The 17072-nt window shown below is 38.7% G+C and overlaps 1 protein-coding gene across 2 annotated transcripts in view; it reads right to left on the reverse strand.

The window, feature by feature from the left end:
- yps (Y-box binding protein ypsilon schachtel) overlaps positions 1-17072 on the reverse strand; it is a 91180-nt gene that overhangs the window by 45728 nt on the left and 28380 nt on the right. For both annotated transcript variants that reach the window (XM_081737021.1, XM_081737020.1), the window contains exon 2: positions 3926-3989. In XM_081737021.1, coding sequence (XP_081593147.1) covers positions 3926-3989 — 64 coding nt within the window. The remainder of the gene's footprint in view (positions 1-3925; positions 3990-17072) is intronic.

Here is a 17072-nt window from a genome sequence, read left to right on the forward strand (position 1 = left end):
AACAAATCCACTAAAGTAGCTAACGAACGAAGTCAGAGAAGATACGAAATGGAACAGACATAATTTAAATTTCGAGAATAAACTAAAATAATCATAAAATACCTTTGGAGAGAAATGTCTAATGAAGACTCAAAACTATAGTTACGCAATAGAAGCAGTAAAACGTGTTTGGGACAGTGTCAGCGCATCACAGTTAAATGATACGCGGTCAGCGCACTACAGATGTCCAAACTAGTAAACAGAGTACCATTGAGGATACTGGGTCTGATTAAGGATTGCAGAATAACCATCTGTAGACCACAAACTTCTAGCGCCATTATTTCTACTTTTGTTGACCGAAATTTGTTGTTACTTTTCTCATAGTAGTTCATTTGTTCTGTGCTCTACTGTATTTCTACTTGCTCTGTGAAGTGCGCACTAATTGCGAGTAAATATGAATCAAAGTTTAGTTTATCGCAGAGAAATTTCAATGCCACATACCAACATTTTATTCATTAACATGCCACACCTGTAAGAACATATGGCTTTGTAGCAGCTTTTACTTTTCTTATCACATTTGTAGCTATTTGCCTTGAGGATATACTATTCAACTCAGTTAATTTGTAGAGAAAATTAAAAACTGAATATTATATACATAAAGTTACAAGACGCGCATGCTATGCTACTCAGTGAAGTATGAACATCAATACACGCAGAAAAACATTAATTTTACAAACACACTCAGAACTCTCAAATTATACAATGTCCTTTCAACCAAGGTTGCATGAATATTTTCCGCCCAGTGCACACACAGTAAGAGCTGAAACTTACATATGTGGATACAACATCCCACATTTCACTGGATAAAGGAAGCATGTCCTAGTTTTCAGCTTATATTATTGTCAATACCGCAACTTATATCTGTGTCAAGTATTACTCAGCAATGTTCACTTAAGCTTCGGCTTCCAACACGGATTCGAAACCAATAATTACTCGTGGATTTTCCACCTTTCCGAAAAACATCAAATTCGAACGGAAGTGCTATCATTGTATAGTAGTCTCCGAATATACTTAAATACAGCAATAACTTCACAAAACATTTCATCCACATCTCGAAAGAGCTTCGAAGTTCGATTCCTAATACACATGTTTCTTACAGTCGAATATACGAATAATTTTATTCTTGGGAGTTAATACAAGAGCCTAAGTACTAATTCTGTATAGAGTTCCGGAGCTGTACGAAGCTCGCCTTCTCTCCTCTTAGTTATGATTATGTAAAATGTATTTGCGTTCATTTTAAGTAAAAGGGTAAAACAAAACATTGTAGACTGGCCTGTGCATTGTTCATGAGTAGTTCGTGAGTATCCCGAAGTATTTCTTGGAGAAACTAAAAGTGACCCAATAGACCAATATGTTGACCGTTGGCCTGACCCCAATGGATTTTTTTTTTTCTCGGAAGTACTTACAAAGTTTACAGTTGAAAACTACTAAATGTTGGTGACTTGAAAAATTAAGAGGTGAATTTCAAGAAATCAATACACAAAGGACTTGTGTGAAAGTTCGTTGAAGCGTGAAATGTGCATTCTCAAAATGTGTTGATAAAATCTTCAGCGCTTTCGTATTGTATTATTGTACACAATAAAACTTAACTATGCATTACGATTCTGGAACTTGGTATATTGAGTGAGAGGAATATTAAGCTGTTGAAACCTACTTTGTTTTAATAAACTAGTCTGAAAATTTATTAAATAAAACTTACTTGAAAATATAATAATTCATTATCAATTAAATTATATTAGTAAACAATTATATATGTAATCTCAATTTTCTTTACTGTCCAATTACCTGTGGTTCACCCTATATATAGTGTCCCACTATCATATCGGCTTGAAGTTTTGTTTCTCTTACTATCCGAGCGACGTATGCAACCCACCTCAAGTCTTGATTTAGGGCTTTTCAGTACGCCCCCCTATTTTTTTCAAATTGAGTTGATCTTGAGACTAACGTTCCGTTCAGCAGCGAGACTGAGAGGCATGGACTTTCTGATCAATGTAGAATCCGAACCACATAAGCTCCTTTATTTCCTCCAAATTAAGTGAACAACAAAGGCAATGAATACACCCTCCATCCCAAAAGAAACCGAACGTTAAAAAAAAAAAAAAAAAAAAAATAGCAATGTACATTTTGGAACAAATCATTTTTATTAATCAATGTATTCCCCTTCTGCATCGATACACATTTGCACGCTCCAACAAGTTGTCAAACGACTTCTCCATGTCCTTTATTGGAATGGTCTTTAGGACGGCGGTCGTCGCCTTCTCAATGGCATCAATCGATGCGTGCCACTTTCCTTTCATCGTTAAATGCAGTTTCGGGAACAGATAGAAATCGCACGGAGCAAGATCTGGTGAATAGGGCGGATGATGCAACCGAATGTGATTTGACCAAAAATTCCGTTACAAGTCGCGAACGATGTGATGGTGCATTATCGTCCAAAAGAGTCCAACTGCCGATTTCGCGATATTCGGGCCGAATACGACGAATTCTTGCCAGCAAACTCTTTATGACGCCCAAGTAAAACTCTCCAGTGACTGTCTGGCCGGGCTGAACAAATTCTTTGTGGATAATTCCTTTTGAATCGTAAAAACAAATCAGCATCACCTTAACTTTTGACTTCACCAAGCGACTTTTTTTGGGTGTTCCTTCATCCGGCGCTCTCCATTCAGCACTTTGCCGCTTTGTTTCGGGCTCTCATTCAAAACACCACGTCTCGTCACCAGTTACAATCGATTTCAAGAAGTTTCGATCCTGCCGAGCACTTTTAACGATGTCTTTGCAATGCGCAATTCGATCAACTTTTTGGTCTTCGGTGAGTTTGTGTGGTACAAACCGCGAATTAACATTCTTAAGGCCCAAAACTTCGGTCAAAATGCGGTATGCGGTTGTTTGAGGAATGCCTAATTCCATTTCAATAACTTTCACCGACGATTTTTTGTTATGTTTGATGAATTCACGCACTTTTTCGAAGTTTTCTTCCGATAATCCGGTTGTGGGACGGCCTGATCTTTCGTCATCATCCAGCGTCTCTCTACCCGGTTTGAATCGCCTGAACCACTCGTAAACTTGCGTACGGGATAGACACTCATCACCATATGCATTTTGTAGCATTTGGTGCGTTTCACTAAAAGGTTTACCCAGTTTAACACAAAACTCAATTGCAGCTCGTTGTTTGAAACTCATTTTCCGACCGATGTACACAACACACTGACAGTTGAAACGCAATAACTTTGTTGCCGTGCATCCAAATGTCATGACATTTATACCAGTTGTCAATGAGGGACTACGCCATCTACCGGTAAAATATTACAACAGATGGCACTAGTGGTACTATTTGTTTTCAAAAGTTCGGTTTCTTTTGGAATGGAGGGTGTATAAGAATGTAGAAAGCCGTCAAGGTGGTAACTAAAAAATATTTATCATTTTCTTATGTGCCAAAAATCTGCATAGTCTATGTAGTCATAACTTCCGGCACCAAAAAGGTCTTATAAAATATTTTGCCGATTCTATCTGGGTCAAATGGTAAATCTTTTTATGCTTTTTACTGTCTAAGTTATTCATTGTAACAAGTGGATGTGAGCTTAGCAAAGGGTTAATTATCCACATCGCAGTATTACTATTCTGAACTACCTCCCGAAGATGCTCCTCGGCTGCCATCTTTCCAGAGCAATATCTTAGGATAGTGGTAAGCTGAAGTCTTTATTAATGCTTATTTTCCTACCCGTAAAAATTTCAAGTATATGTATTTATTGTCCACCATATTGTCAAAGTACATTATTACAACTAACGTAACACTTCGTACAAAGGAAATAACTACCACCTAAGAAATATACACTCAAATATAAAGTTTTTAAAGTATACAAATTAAAAAAAAAAAAAATGTACTCACCTGTTGATGAAACCATACCCACTTTTTACATTGAACCATTTTACAGTCCCGGTTACTTTTTGAGCTAGAGGGAAAGAAAACACAATTAGAAAAATATTCATTCAATAAAAAATTCTTACACCAATTTAGCCAGTTTAACCTTTAGACTGTATATCTATTATCCTCCACTTAACAGTCTCTCAGACCTCTAATGGTATTTTCTTTTTTATAGTTTAGCGACTGTTTTTGAAGGTTTTCTTTATTTTTTTAAAAAAAAAATATCTAGACTTGAAACCAATAGGGGGCTCACACGCCGATAGTACCGTTTAACCCTTTTAAATTCAGTCTTTTTTAAAGGTAAATTAAAATTTCAGTCAAGCGGCTACCGTATCATCCCTAATTATCGTGGGATCATGGTTCATACCTCGTTTTTTCACAACAGAGCAACCTTTCAAATTGTACCATGTATATTTCCCTATCATGTCCCTGAGGCGGGAAATTTGAGAAATCAGAATTTTTTTTTTTTTTTTCAAATTTTGAGCCCCTCTGGACCTCCCATGTGTTAACACAAGAGTCCTGAAAATCACCAGAAAAATAGTGAGGTGTGCACTAAATGTGTGCACAAAATTTCAGGCTTCTATCTTGAATAGTAAGGGCGGGAAAAATTATCGTAAAAGACCCTCTCAGGTAAAAAATTTCCTGAGACATCCCTATTTATCATAGGATCATGGTTCGCTATCATTCTCTTCAGCATAGAACCGACTTTCAAATAGTACCTTTCACATGTCTTCATGAACCTGAGGCGAGAAAATAGAGAAGAAAGATTTTTTGGTTAAAATATTCCTTTTTTAAACTTTCTGCCCCTCTGGATCCCCCTTATGTTAACGCAGAGATCTGATAAAAACTACTTGGTAGAGTGAATGTTTGTGCAAAATTTTGACCTAGGTGCAAAAGTAAGCCCGCCATAAAAAATAAGTCTTAACCCCCCCCCCCCCCAAATTTCAGGATCTCTGGTAAAAACTTTCTGAGACTACCCTAGGACGTTGGTTCACCCATTATTCTCTTCAGAATAAATCTAAAACTGTGCCATTCAAATGTCTCCATGTATCTGAGGCGGAAAAATCGCAAAGAAAGGGCTTTTTTGATTAAAATATCCCTTTTTAAACTTTTTGCCCCTCTGGACCCCCGTCTGTTAACGCAAGAGACCTGAAAAAAAATTAAAATACTACTCTGTGGACAGAATGTGCAAAACTCCAGTCTTCTAGGTGCAATAGCCCGCCCACCAAAAAATAAAAATAGGCCTAACAAAAAATTATCAAAAGTTATGACATCACCTCCCATGTCGCGACGCAGAGAGGTGTGAAACCATATGTTGTAACGTGTTCTACAATGCCTCTAGACTTGAAGAAAGAAAAAAAAAACTAAGTAAAAAGCTTTATTGGTTCTTTTGTAATCGAATAATGAAACTCTACTTTGGTACCTAAAAATAGGTACTAGAACTCCAAAGGGTTAAGTGTTAAATGTAAGTCATTACCAATCCAAAAATTCGAAAGGATATCTAAAAAGGGTGGCGATCAACGAATTCTTAAAGAAATGGGAGAAAAAACTTAAAGCTGAAGTGATTCTGTGAAAATCACATATACGGACAACCTTCAAAAGGACAAATGGGCCGACCGATTTTAACATTTATGAGGTCAATTCAAAAGGACACTGAAATGCGAGACGGAAGCGGGTATATTGTGGAGCACATATTGCACAAACATATGGCTGTTTCCAGACTTATGACTAGCCTCTGGGAAATATTTTGAACTAGATTAAACGTGTTCCTCGCACAGAAGCAAATTTGAACCGAATTTATCTTACTATGTCCATTTGAATCATGGTGGCATGAACTTCACAGCTTGAACTAAGTGTCATGATCCAAAACTTATTTCAGTGTGTAGCAGTTAATCTTGGCACACACACAAGAACTCCTGCCCCCACATAGGATACGCACTTTAAAATGAAACAAAGTCTAGGTTTACGAAATTGCAATATTCATTTTTAATGGCTCTGTTTCCTCATTCCCGCCATTTTATGACTATACAACTGGAAACTGTAGTATTTTTCAAAATAAATAGAAACTTCGATTATAATATATAGAGAGATTACGTAGACACTTCAATCAGGGTATAGATATAAGTGCACCTCATTTCTTACGCTTTGGCCTTCAAGAAGAAAAAAAAGTCTACACATATCCGTAGATAGTATTCAATTAAGAACCCTACAGCAAAAGGTATGAAACCAAATCTTAATTTGGAATAAAGCCTTAAATTTAAGTATAGAACATTTCACGAAGAGAGGTGGTCAGTTTATTGAACAGAAGTACATAATTATGGGCCCCTCACTAAACATGCATTTATTATAATTTGATGGAACTTTTTTCAGTACCCTTTAATCAAACATCCCAATCTATACAGAATACCAGGTATGTAACATTTTTACTCATTGCTTTGTTTTAATGTAAATAGAACAAAAAATAAAATTTATATATATGTTGATTTCTCCAATTATCCACTTTCACTATTAAGAGAAAATGTAAAACAAATAAAATTACAATAAATAAACGGTTTCCTCTCATCCATTTGTGGTAAAATACAATTTAAATTCCTTTTAACTCACGCACAGCTACGAACGAGGTTAATATCTTTTCTAAAGAGAAACAGAAGGTCTCGACTATTCGTTCGCGAACGAAACTTAAAAAATAAAGCTAATAATTAAAGTAAACAACACTATTCGCAAGTGACTACTTTCAAAATCATTTAGCAACGAGAGAACCCAAGGAAAACTTACGCATACGTTGTGAATAACATGTTAGAATTCTTTAGAAAACTGCCATATTTTTTTTAAAAAAATTACTGACACGAGCTTCCAAAGTTGAACGTCCCAAATATATAGGTACACCTAGTCTCAGGGAAACTGATGATAATGAACAAAATGTTACAAATATGGAAGGAAATTACAAAACTCATGTGCACAGTATTTGTCCATTACAAAGTCCCCTTAGTGCAAGCTAAGATTAAACCAAGGACCCCAAGAACCAAAGGTAAGCGCACTACTACTGAGCCACCGTGGCGCGTAACATTTCCATTGACTTGGTCGGGTTTAGTCTCAACTTATCTACGACAAGTCACTAGGCGACTGGCAATTTTCGAGTATGGTGAATGAATTTTATCACGGGTGGTAAGTGCACGTGTTGCAAGAATGCCGGCTACAGATTGGATTTAAATTTGGAACTTCCGCAACTGCAAATACTTCCTACATTCTGAGGATATGGCCAAATGTAGGTGGGTGACGAAGTTTTACTATCTTCCCTCTTACTTCAAGACTACGTACAATAATCTCAGCCTTCGAATTTATATAGCCAACAACAAAATTACTTATAGCAATCTAAATAATGAACCACGTATACGAAGATATCTTGATGTCACTAATCTTTCGAGCCTTTATGTAGTTCTTGCGTTTACGTTTGGTTTCCTACGAACAGTATTAGTATTTTGTGCAAATTTGAAAATGTTAGTCCCCCGATAGGCAAGCGCTCACATTCGATGCGTCATTCATCGTACCGTCAATAGTTTAGGTGGGGCAAATTGATTTGTGCACTCAACCGAGAAAAATTCCCTCAGGCTAGAACAAGTAAGCAGCTAGTTCTTTAAGATTAGCGTTAACTATTTTTCTTCACCGTCTGCACAAGGTATAACATTTTCAGATGAGAAATGCTTTCCCAGTGAAAGTATTTTATTTGTTTACGAAGACTGGCGAGACTACTGAAACTGTTCGGAAAACACAAGGACTCAGTAAGGCAACACCAGGTACACTCATGTCCAAAATTATTGTCGCATGTCTATAAATGTTGTAACAATATAATTTGATAACGAATTCGCCCAGTATCTCTTATAATGTTAGTATGTGTATAATCGGCAAAGACATGTAACAAATTTCATGTCAAGAGCAGTAAATAAGAACAATAAAACGAAAATAAAACCTTGTCCATTTAGCAATATTTTATTTTATTCCTCATAATGTTCGTATTTAATTCTTTTCTTATGAAATTTACCACGAATATACATTTCCCGATTATACGCAGTATCAATATTAAAAGTACCCTACAAAATAATTATCAAATACTATTACAAGACAGTTATAGGTATGCGACAATTATTTTGGACATGAGTGTACATTGATAAATGCTCTTCATTGTGGCTATACAATCACGCAATCGATTTGTAGTTTTCGTACTATGAATCCTGTAACAGTGTTTCGGATTGAGGAGTTGTGTGAAATAGTGTTGTTCAAATTCGAAACTAGAAATTTCACGAGTCTCGTGTACAACATTACAGATGGTGATCAGAAAAATGGAAACTCCTGTAGTTGGCAACACGTCAGATGTATAGGTTGGCATTGGTGTCGTGGCGCCCGCAGCGCCGGACCGCTGTTGGTGGTGTGTTAGGTCGGTCTCCATACTACGTCAGGCGCAGTGGAACAGCAGTGTCCAGTGGCTGCAGCAGACGGAGGTAGTGTAAAATGGGAGATCTCTCCGATTTTCAAAGAGGGCAAATTGTTGGCACGCGGTTATGTGGAGTGAGTGTGACGGCAGTGGCTACTGTGTTAGGTGTGTCGCGTGGGACAGTGTCGAAGGTGATGACGGCCTACACAACACACGGGAAAACCACATCGAGGAAGCGGAACAGTGGGCGGAAGAAAATCATGAGTGACAGGTCACGCCGGGTATTAAAGCGCCACCAGAACCATCGTGCCACTGCGGAGCAAGTAACGGAGGAACTCAATCAGCACCTCCCCCACCCTGTTTCGACAATCACAGTCCGCCGCGAATTACATGACGAACTTACGGGGTCGTGTTGCACGGGCCAAACCGCTCATCAGGGACCATAACGCTTTCGCACGCCGCAAATGGTGCCGCGACCATGTAACTTGGACCGTTGAGGACTGGAAACGTGTGATATGGTCGGATGAGTCATCCTTCACTATTCCCAACTACGGGCCGTGTTTGTGTGGAGAACGCCCAAAGAAGCTTATGATCTGCAGTGTCTCCACCCAACTGTAAAACATGGCGGCGACTCGGTGATGCTGTGGGCCGCCATATGGTTCTCATTGGGTCCTGTGGTCACACTTAGCGGACGAATCACTGCCCACGATTATGTCGCAATTTTAGAAGACCACTTGCATCCTATGGTCCGGATGTTGTTCCCGGACAATGACGCCATCTTCCAGGATAATGCACCCATTCACACAGCTGGCATTGTTGTTGCAGCGTGGTTTGAGGAACATTGGGATGAAGTTCAACACCTCCCCTGGCCCGCCCAATCCCCAAATCGCAACATAATTTAACATCTGTGGTCCGTCTTGGAAACACGACTCCGGCGACGATTTCCATCTCCATCCTCTCTCACAGAACTGGCCGATGCCCTGCACGAGGAATGGTGTAAAATTCCACTTGCTACCATTCACGACCTCTATGCCTCCATCCCACGTCGCATCAAGGCTGTTCTGAAGGCGAAAGGTGGCCCGACACCATATTAATCTGGTAAGTTGCAATTTCGTTCAGGTGTTTCCATTTTTCTGATCATCTGTAGTTCACCCAAATCCTCAATCCGAAACACTGTTTCAGTGTTACAGGATTCACAGTACGAAAACTGCAAATCAATGGCGAGACTGCATGGCCACAATGAAGAGCAGTTATCAATGTTCCAAGATTCGCAAGACTACCCAATATACTCCAATAATATGGTTTAAACCTGCTGAATTAGCAACGTTGCCCTTTCATTTAACAGGGTACCATACAGTATTGGGACCTAAGAGCTGGTGCGACTCGGAAAATCCATGACTGAAAATAATGTACTTCCAAAAACTGTTTCCGTTGTTGCGTATCTCTACTCATAACAGTTTCTCTATGACTAACTTTTATACACCCTGTATATCCACAACAATACATTCACTGAAGCCTAAAGTTTTATATTTGAAGTTATGTCTAACGACAAAAAAGTAAGTTAATGATTCCTTTCTCTACTCGCATAACCTACTTCAAATTAGAATCAATCTGATTCTTACCAGGATTAAGATTAGGATCTGAGATTCCTGGGCATGCGGCATCTATAGCTATTTAGCCCGTCACGTATGAGGAATGACGTCCCTCGGCGAGCACACTATCCGGGGAAAGAGAAGGAAGGAAGCGGCCTGGGACCTGTAAGTTAGGTACCACCCCGGCATTTGTCTTGTGAATGAGGAAAACCCAGAAAACCTCACTCAGGATGGCTGGCCTAAAAAGCTTTTTACAATCTTTCGACCAAGTGCCCCACCAGGAATCGAACCTGGGACTGTTCGCACGAAAGCGAGAGCATTAGGACTACTATGAGGGTCTATTAATCTGAATCCTATTTGGAGCTCTTTTAGTTTCTATGCCTAGGTCTCGTGTCCTCAATATACTGGTGTCGCAAACATGAAAAGCTATCGATATAATTTCATAGCATGCTAATGACCTACTACTTTTATTTAAAAAAAAAAAAAAAATACAATTACCGTTTATTGCTCTCCCGCGGTTTTTAAATTTCACACATGACTGGATACAGCAAGGACATAATGCAGGTTATCGCCTTCAAATTGTTCAGTTAGATTAGGTCAACGGCCCAACAATTTCCTTTCCTAAAAGCTTTACATGAAAAGGAAATCTCGAACTCATTCGTATTATGCAATGGTATTGAGATTTAAAAACTGAACAACCACAAACCCGATTTCTGGGAGATCCATTTTAATACAATCCTTCCAACCGCGCCTATGTTTTTCTAGTGTTAGTTTCCAGATTGGATTTCCAGTTAAATTGTTTAAAGAGTTCCTTTGTTCCATTCTCGCTACATTATATGAGCCTTAGGATGTTTGGTAAACCGTATAAATTATACAGTTCATTATGAAGTTTCGTCATTCCCCGTTCCTTCTGGAGCCGAATATTCGCCTCACTACTTTACTACCAAATATTTTCAATCTGTGTTCTTCCCTGAGAGTAACTACCATATTTCGCAACCATACAGCACAACATGCATGATTATAGTTACATTTTGTTCAGCTTGAAATCCCTTACAGAATTCGCAAAGACAAAAGACTACTCGAAAAATAAATCCCCTGGTTTGTCGACAATTCATCTCTTCGTGTATATGGTCTTGGTCTAATATTCACCCTAGATACTTTAAAGTATTTGACAGTTCATAATTCACAGTATTACGATTCCGGCGAATTTCCTTTAGTCTTCTCAGAATTTACTTCTAACTCCATGTTTCTGCAAACATTTAACCCTTTAAAATTCAGGCAATTTGAAGGTAAATTATAGACTCAGTCAAGCGGCTGCAGCATCTTTCCTGTTTATCGTAGAATCACGGTTCATACCTCTATTTTTCACAACAGAGCAACCTTTCAAATGATACCATCCACACTTCCCTATCATGTACCTGAGGTCCCTCTGGACCCCACTCCGTGTTAACGCAGATACCTGAAAAAAATCCAATAAATGCTACTCGGTGGACTGAATGTTTGTGCAAAATTTCAATCTTCAAGATGCAAAAGTAAGCCCGCTATAAAAAATTGGCCTAGCCCCCCCCAAAAAAAAATCAGGATCTCAGGTAAAAAAAAAAAAAAAAAATCCCGCGACATCTATCCGAGAAACATGGTTCGTCCATCATCCTCTTTAGAATAGAAAAGCCTTTCAAACGACACTATTTACATGTCTCCATCGTGTATCTGAGGCGTAAAAATCGCGAAAAATATTTTTTTTGGTTAAAAAAATTAACTTTTTGCCCCTGTCGACCCCACCTGTGTTAAAAGCTGAGATCTCAAAAAAAAAAAAAAATTAAAAAAATGAAATACTAATCGGTGTACTGAATATACTAATCGTTGTACAAAATGTCAATCTTCTAGATGCAAAAGTAAGCCCACTAAAAATAAATATTTTTTAAAGTTATGACGTCATCACCCTCTATGTCTCGACGCAGAAAAGCATGAAACCATACGTAATGTGTTCTACAATGCCTCTAGATTTGAAACAGACAAAAAAGTAAAGAGTGTTATTGTTTTAATCGAATAATGAAAACACTACTTTAGTACCTAAAAATAGATATTAGAACGCCAAAGGGTTAATAACACACGCATTTCTTTATATTCTCTTATCCTCCCTATCAGATTTACATCAGCACACCCCAATGATCTGGAGAATACCATTACCGTGGTTGCTGTCTCATTTTCCTTATTTCCACACTCCAGAATAAAGTTGAATTAATAATGACAATGTATCTTGTTTCAGGCTATTCTGGACGTGAAAGCTCGTGGACGAGTAATTTCCTACTCGGATTCATGTAAACACATAGCTCCGTCGTGAGTTAACTGTTATCGTACGCGCATGTATGTATTTATACAGGAGAAACAGGTAGCATTGCACCTGAAAGTACTGTACCAAAAGCGTGCTATGCAAGATACGAATGCATGAAGAAAGAAAAAAAAAAAAAAAAAGGTGAAAAAGGTTTTAGATGACGGACGGTATTAAAAATTCCTACGTGGAGATGTGGCTACAGAAGACCATGGCGCACAGAGACGACTTAGTTTGCAGCAAGTGACCTGACAACGGCAGGCTACCCTCATATACACGTACGTCCCATATGCAATGTTTTCAGCATGTAGAAACTGCGCCATGACCGGCGATTCATAGTGCAAGAGTATGCGGAGTGAGAACGAGGAACATATGTTAGAACATGGCAGTGATTATGTATCATAATGCCATAAAGTCATCGGGGTTATTTCAGCAACAGCAGCGGAGAAAATCGACGCCACATACCGGTATATTGTATATACATTGTAAGTTATAAAGAATAATATAATCGGAACAATGAATTATTCAAAGCTTAAGTGTAAGTGAACACAGCGGCGAAAGCAACAAAGTTTGGAACACTACCAAATTTCCTGTCCTCATGGAAAGAAGACATTTCTGGATAGGGAGGTGACAAGAGATTACAAGTTGGTAACTTCCTACAACATTAACCCTGGATTACAAACCTTATTTTGTATCTGCGTGGTTACAAACCATTCGTAAATATTACGAATCAATTTTAGTCTCTTATTTCTACCTATATTATCTTTTAAATCTGAAAATGGTTTTTTTTACAGAATTATATCAACAATATTGGATGCCTTTGGAATACTTTATTGAACAAGTACATATAAAAAGTTATGTAAGTTGCTAGTTGTATACTTGAATTGCAAGTATGACGTCATGAAGAAATAGTTACATTTATGCGGGTAAATTGTTTTATAGATATTACAATAACAGATAACCAAAGTAATAGGACCAAGGAAACTAAAAAACATAGCACTTTGCGTATAAACTTTGGAAAAACTAATTAGGTGCAAACTTGAAAATTCTCATTCCAAACTTTTATTTCTTCTCGTCACTCACCACGCAGCACACAACTATATTTTCAGCACAAATCACCTTCCTCCAGTGCTTACACAAGTGTGTTGTCATTCTCCTTTTCACTGACGGTCAGTAAAAGCAAGTTTCTTATTCTTTGTGGCGGGTTTGCCATAGGGTTAGTGATCGGGGAAGTGTTTCATTAGCAGTGTGTCTACAGTCTTCATCACAATATATATCATCCAACAACCGTATTTGATTATTTTCATGTTTTTCCTCACTGTCACCCACAGTTTCTCCACAAACGAAGACAACAAATAGTTGCAATACTATGACAACTCTGTACTGTTTATAGTCCATAAAACACTCATTTAATGTTAAAAACAAGCAAGTAGATTTGTCAAAATTTGTAAAAAACTGTTACAAAACTTTCGTAGAAAAATACGACTAAACCTTCGAAACATGCATGATAAAACCCACTGACACGGCTGTAAAACAAACTAGCCTCTGCTGTAAGATCTAGGAAGGTACTGGGGAGGAGGGCGGCTGTGCATTCGCGGTTCAGCGAATTCAACAGTTTTGGACAATCTGTTTCGTAAAATTTACAAATGGTTTGTAATTCAGGGTTAAACGCAAACTATTGGATGCCGAAAACCAGGCAGGTCTATAGTTGGAACGGTTACCAGTGATATTGCTGAATACACGTTCTGCTGTCAATCGTAAGAGCGTGCTCATCCATGAGAGCAATGCTACCAGCACTCTCCATTAAGGATCTGCTAAATGAGCGGAAATAGAAACAATGCGCCATACTCAGTATTAGCATCGCATCAACAAATTATAGGGCTTCACAGTCTACAAAACCACTCTGATGGGAAGACATGCTAGATATGTGCTGCACAGAGTTCGTTCTCTGACTTCTAGCGACAGGGGATTTTACAGTTGGTTGATGGGAAACAGACAGCTGTAGGAAGACGATGCCTAACGATTATAACCTTTCCCTTTTTTAGTTTAACGTTCCACAATTACAATCTAGGTTAATGGAGACAGTGGGAGGAAATGGGAGAACCGAGAAAACCCCACACGATAAGTGCATCACAAAGCTCACTTAGCGATAGCCGGGGTTTAACCAACGACTCCCAGCACCATAATCGAGCGCTATTACCGACTACGCAACCAGTTTGTCTAATTGTAATATCTGAGATATCAAAAAGTTGATACAAGTTCTTTTTAGAAGAAAGTATTTCATCCATTTACATTATCACCTTCAAAATAGTAACCTTGCATACCAATACAGGATCTAAGCGTTTCTGCTAATGCTGGAATGTGTCCTGGAAGTATTTTCAAAGAGTGTCAAGCACCTTCTGTGATTCGCGCTGGATCCTCGCAATGGTGTCCAAACCGCGACCTTTTGGCTACATCCTCAGCTTCGGAAAGATGAAGTCTGTTAAGAGGCAAATCTGATGATCAGGATGGGTGCAGAAGTGCGATCTTTTTTCTGGTGAGAAACTCACGTGTGGGGAGAGCACGGTGATAGGATGCTGTCATCGTGGAGCAGCCAACTTTTCGCGCGCCACAGATCTGGTAGTTTCCGCGGAATATCCTCCCGTCAGACGCCTTAAAACATGGCAGAAGAATTGACAATCTGGACCCTGGGACGAATTCGTGACGCACAATGTCGCGAATGTTGAAAAAGACTAAGCATGCATTTCATCGAGCTGCGGAATTAACCTTCCTCGGTCGTGGTGATGGGCTCTTCCGATGAAGACTTGCTTTGTCTCAGGGTCGTACCCGTACATCCAAGCCCGATGAATGTCCTGATCTACCGTCGTCTTCCAGTGATGTTCTTACGTTCTTGAAGTGCGTGTGCCACTCAAAACTCCTCGAACGGCTCACTGCAGCACTGCCGTATACTTGCCGACTCACGTCAAGCGTCTCTCGTGTATTCGCTCAGTTACACACAATTATGTTCGCCCATTCTTTTAACTTGCAGTCCATGATGAAATCGCATACGTGGTAACACGTGGTCCGAATAGCACTAGCTGCACAGCTCCCGATGTACAGACTGCCTCGCACTTACGAAGGACGGTGCTAGCTGTGTTGTGTGCGCAGCCTTGCGCGTTACAGAATTAGTCTCCAAACTTTGATACTACCTCGTACATCTTGTACATGAAACATGTCAATGCGTCAGGTTAAGACAACAGTAGAGTTACTAATACGTAACTCATTTGAACCTGTTCGAAACCATAATCAAATAAAACAATAGATCCGAGAAAATTAAAACTAAAAACACGACCACGAGGTTCGCCCCAACTAGCAGGGATAAAATAGCATAAAGGATAATAGACCATGAAGAAATTCCATAAAATAAGGTGAATCGAATAATAAAGTAAAACTAGTAATAGGGAAAATACGAGTAAATACAAAATCTGGATGTGCAAAAAAAATCTCAGGAGTCAAAAAAGAAAATGTGGGTCATCAAATAGTAATCTCAAATCGAGCAGGATGTCAACAGTAAGCCGAGTCAAAGCGGGGCAATAGACAAGATGGATTTTTTTGTAAGCCACAAAAAGCACATTTCGGAAATATAACTTGTAAAAGATAAGCATGCGCGAGATGGCTATTGTAACCGCTCAGGTGTCAAGTCGCTGTTCGGACTGCCATTTATTTATAACCAATTCGTGTTTTGATCGCTGTTCGTGGTTCGCTGTCCTACCAATAAGTATTCTGTTGAGACCTGAACTTACTTGGATAGGACGATGAAGGACCTCTCCAAGAAGGGGCTACAATTTGTTTCCAAATCGCTCGTCGGTCTCAATGATGAGATGAGATGAGCATTAGGCGCCGAAGGTTCGGATATCTCTTCTCGAAAACCTCACGCACGATCAGACTGTCATCCAGACCATAACGCACACAATCATCATTCACACACACAACGAAAACACTGTATTAAATAACCATACTTATTTATTAGAATATTATTACATAAAAATAACAGGAATGAATACAACACTTAACAGAATATGTATAATAATCTTCATTACTAAAATCACACTTTGCCTTTTTAATGCACTGTAGCCCCCTATCACTTTTATATAGGGGTCAGTCCATGACAATTCATCCAGGTCATGAAACCCATAGTCTCAGAATGGCATGAGGATTTTTTTGTTTACTTGCCATCCTTATTGATCACACCAAATTTTAATTTGATATCTTATATACTTTTTTAGTTAAATTTTTTTTTAGTTTGGTAAAATATACGTTTTTGTTGTTGCCGAGGGTTAAAGAGATTACGACATTGATATACTATGTAAAATTTGAAAAGTGAAAAGAGAAAGATCCCGGTGGTGATTGCTTGTAGCGCCAGGTTTTGTAATAATAAAAAGAAAAAAATTGAGATGGCGGGTTTTGGGTTTATATTCCGTCTGTCCCTATTTATTCCCTGTGCACCACCGTTAAAGTCTCCGTTCCTCGAACTAAAATGGTTTGTGACTCGATAAGGATTGATCTCACGGTTAGGAAATCCTATCTCCCCGCGGTGTCCCAGGGCTTTAGGGAAACAAGATCCCTCTAAAACCGTGTAAGCAAATGAAACTTGATATTATTTGCATACGTATCCTGAATTCACGTGCTGCAACGCTGAAAGAGAATTTTGCTCTAATGTTTGGTTTGTGTGGACGAATTAGACTGACTTTCACATTCCAAGTGGACTGAATAATAATGGTA

This window comes from Thermobia domestica, chromosome 13, assembly GCF_964235325.1.
Source record: "Thermobia domestica chromosome 13, izTheDome1.hap1.1, whole genome shotgun sequence".
NCBI classification, from domain to species: domain Eukaryota; kingdom Metazoa; phylum Arthropoda; class Insecta; order Zygentoma; family Lepismatidae; genus Thermobia; species Thermobia domestica.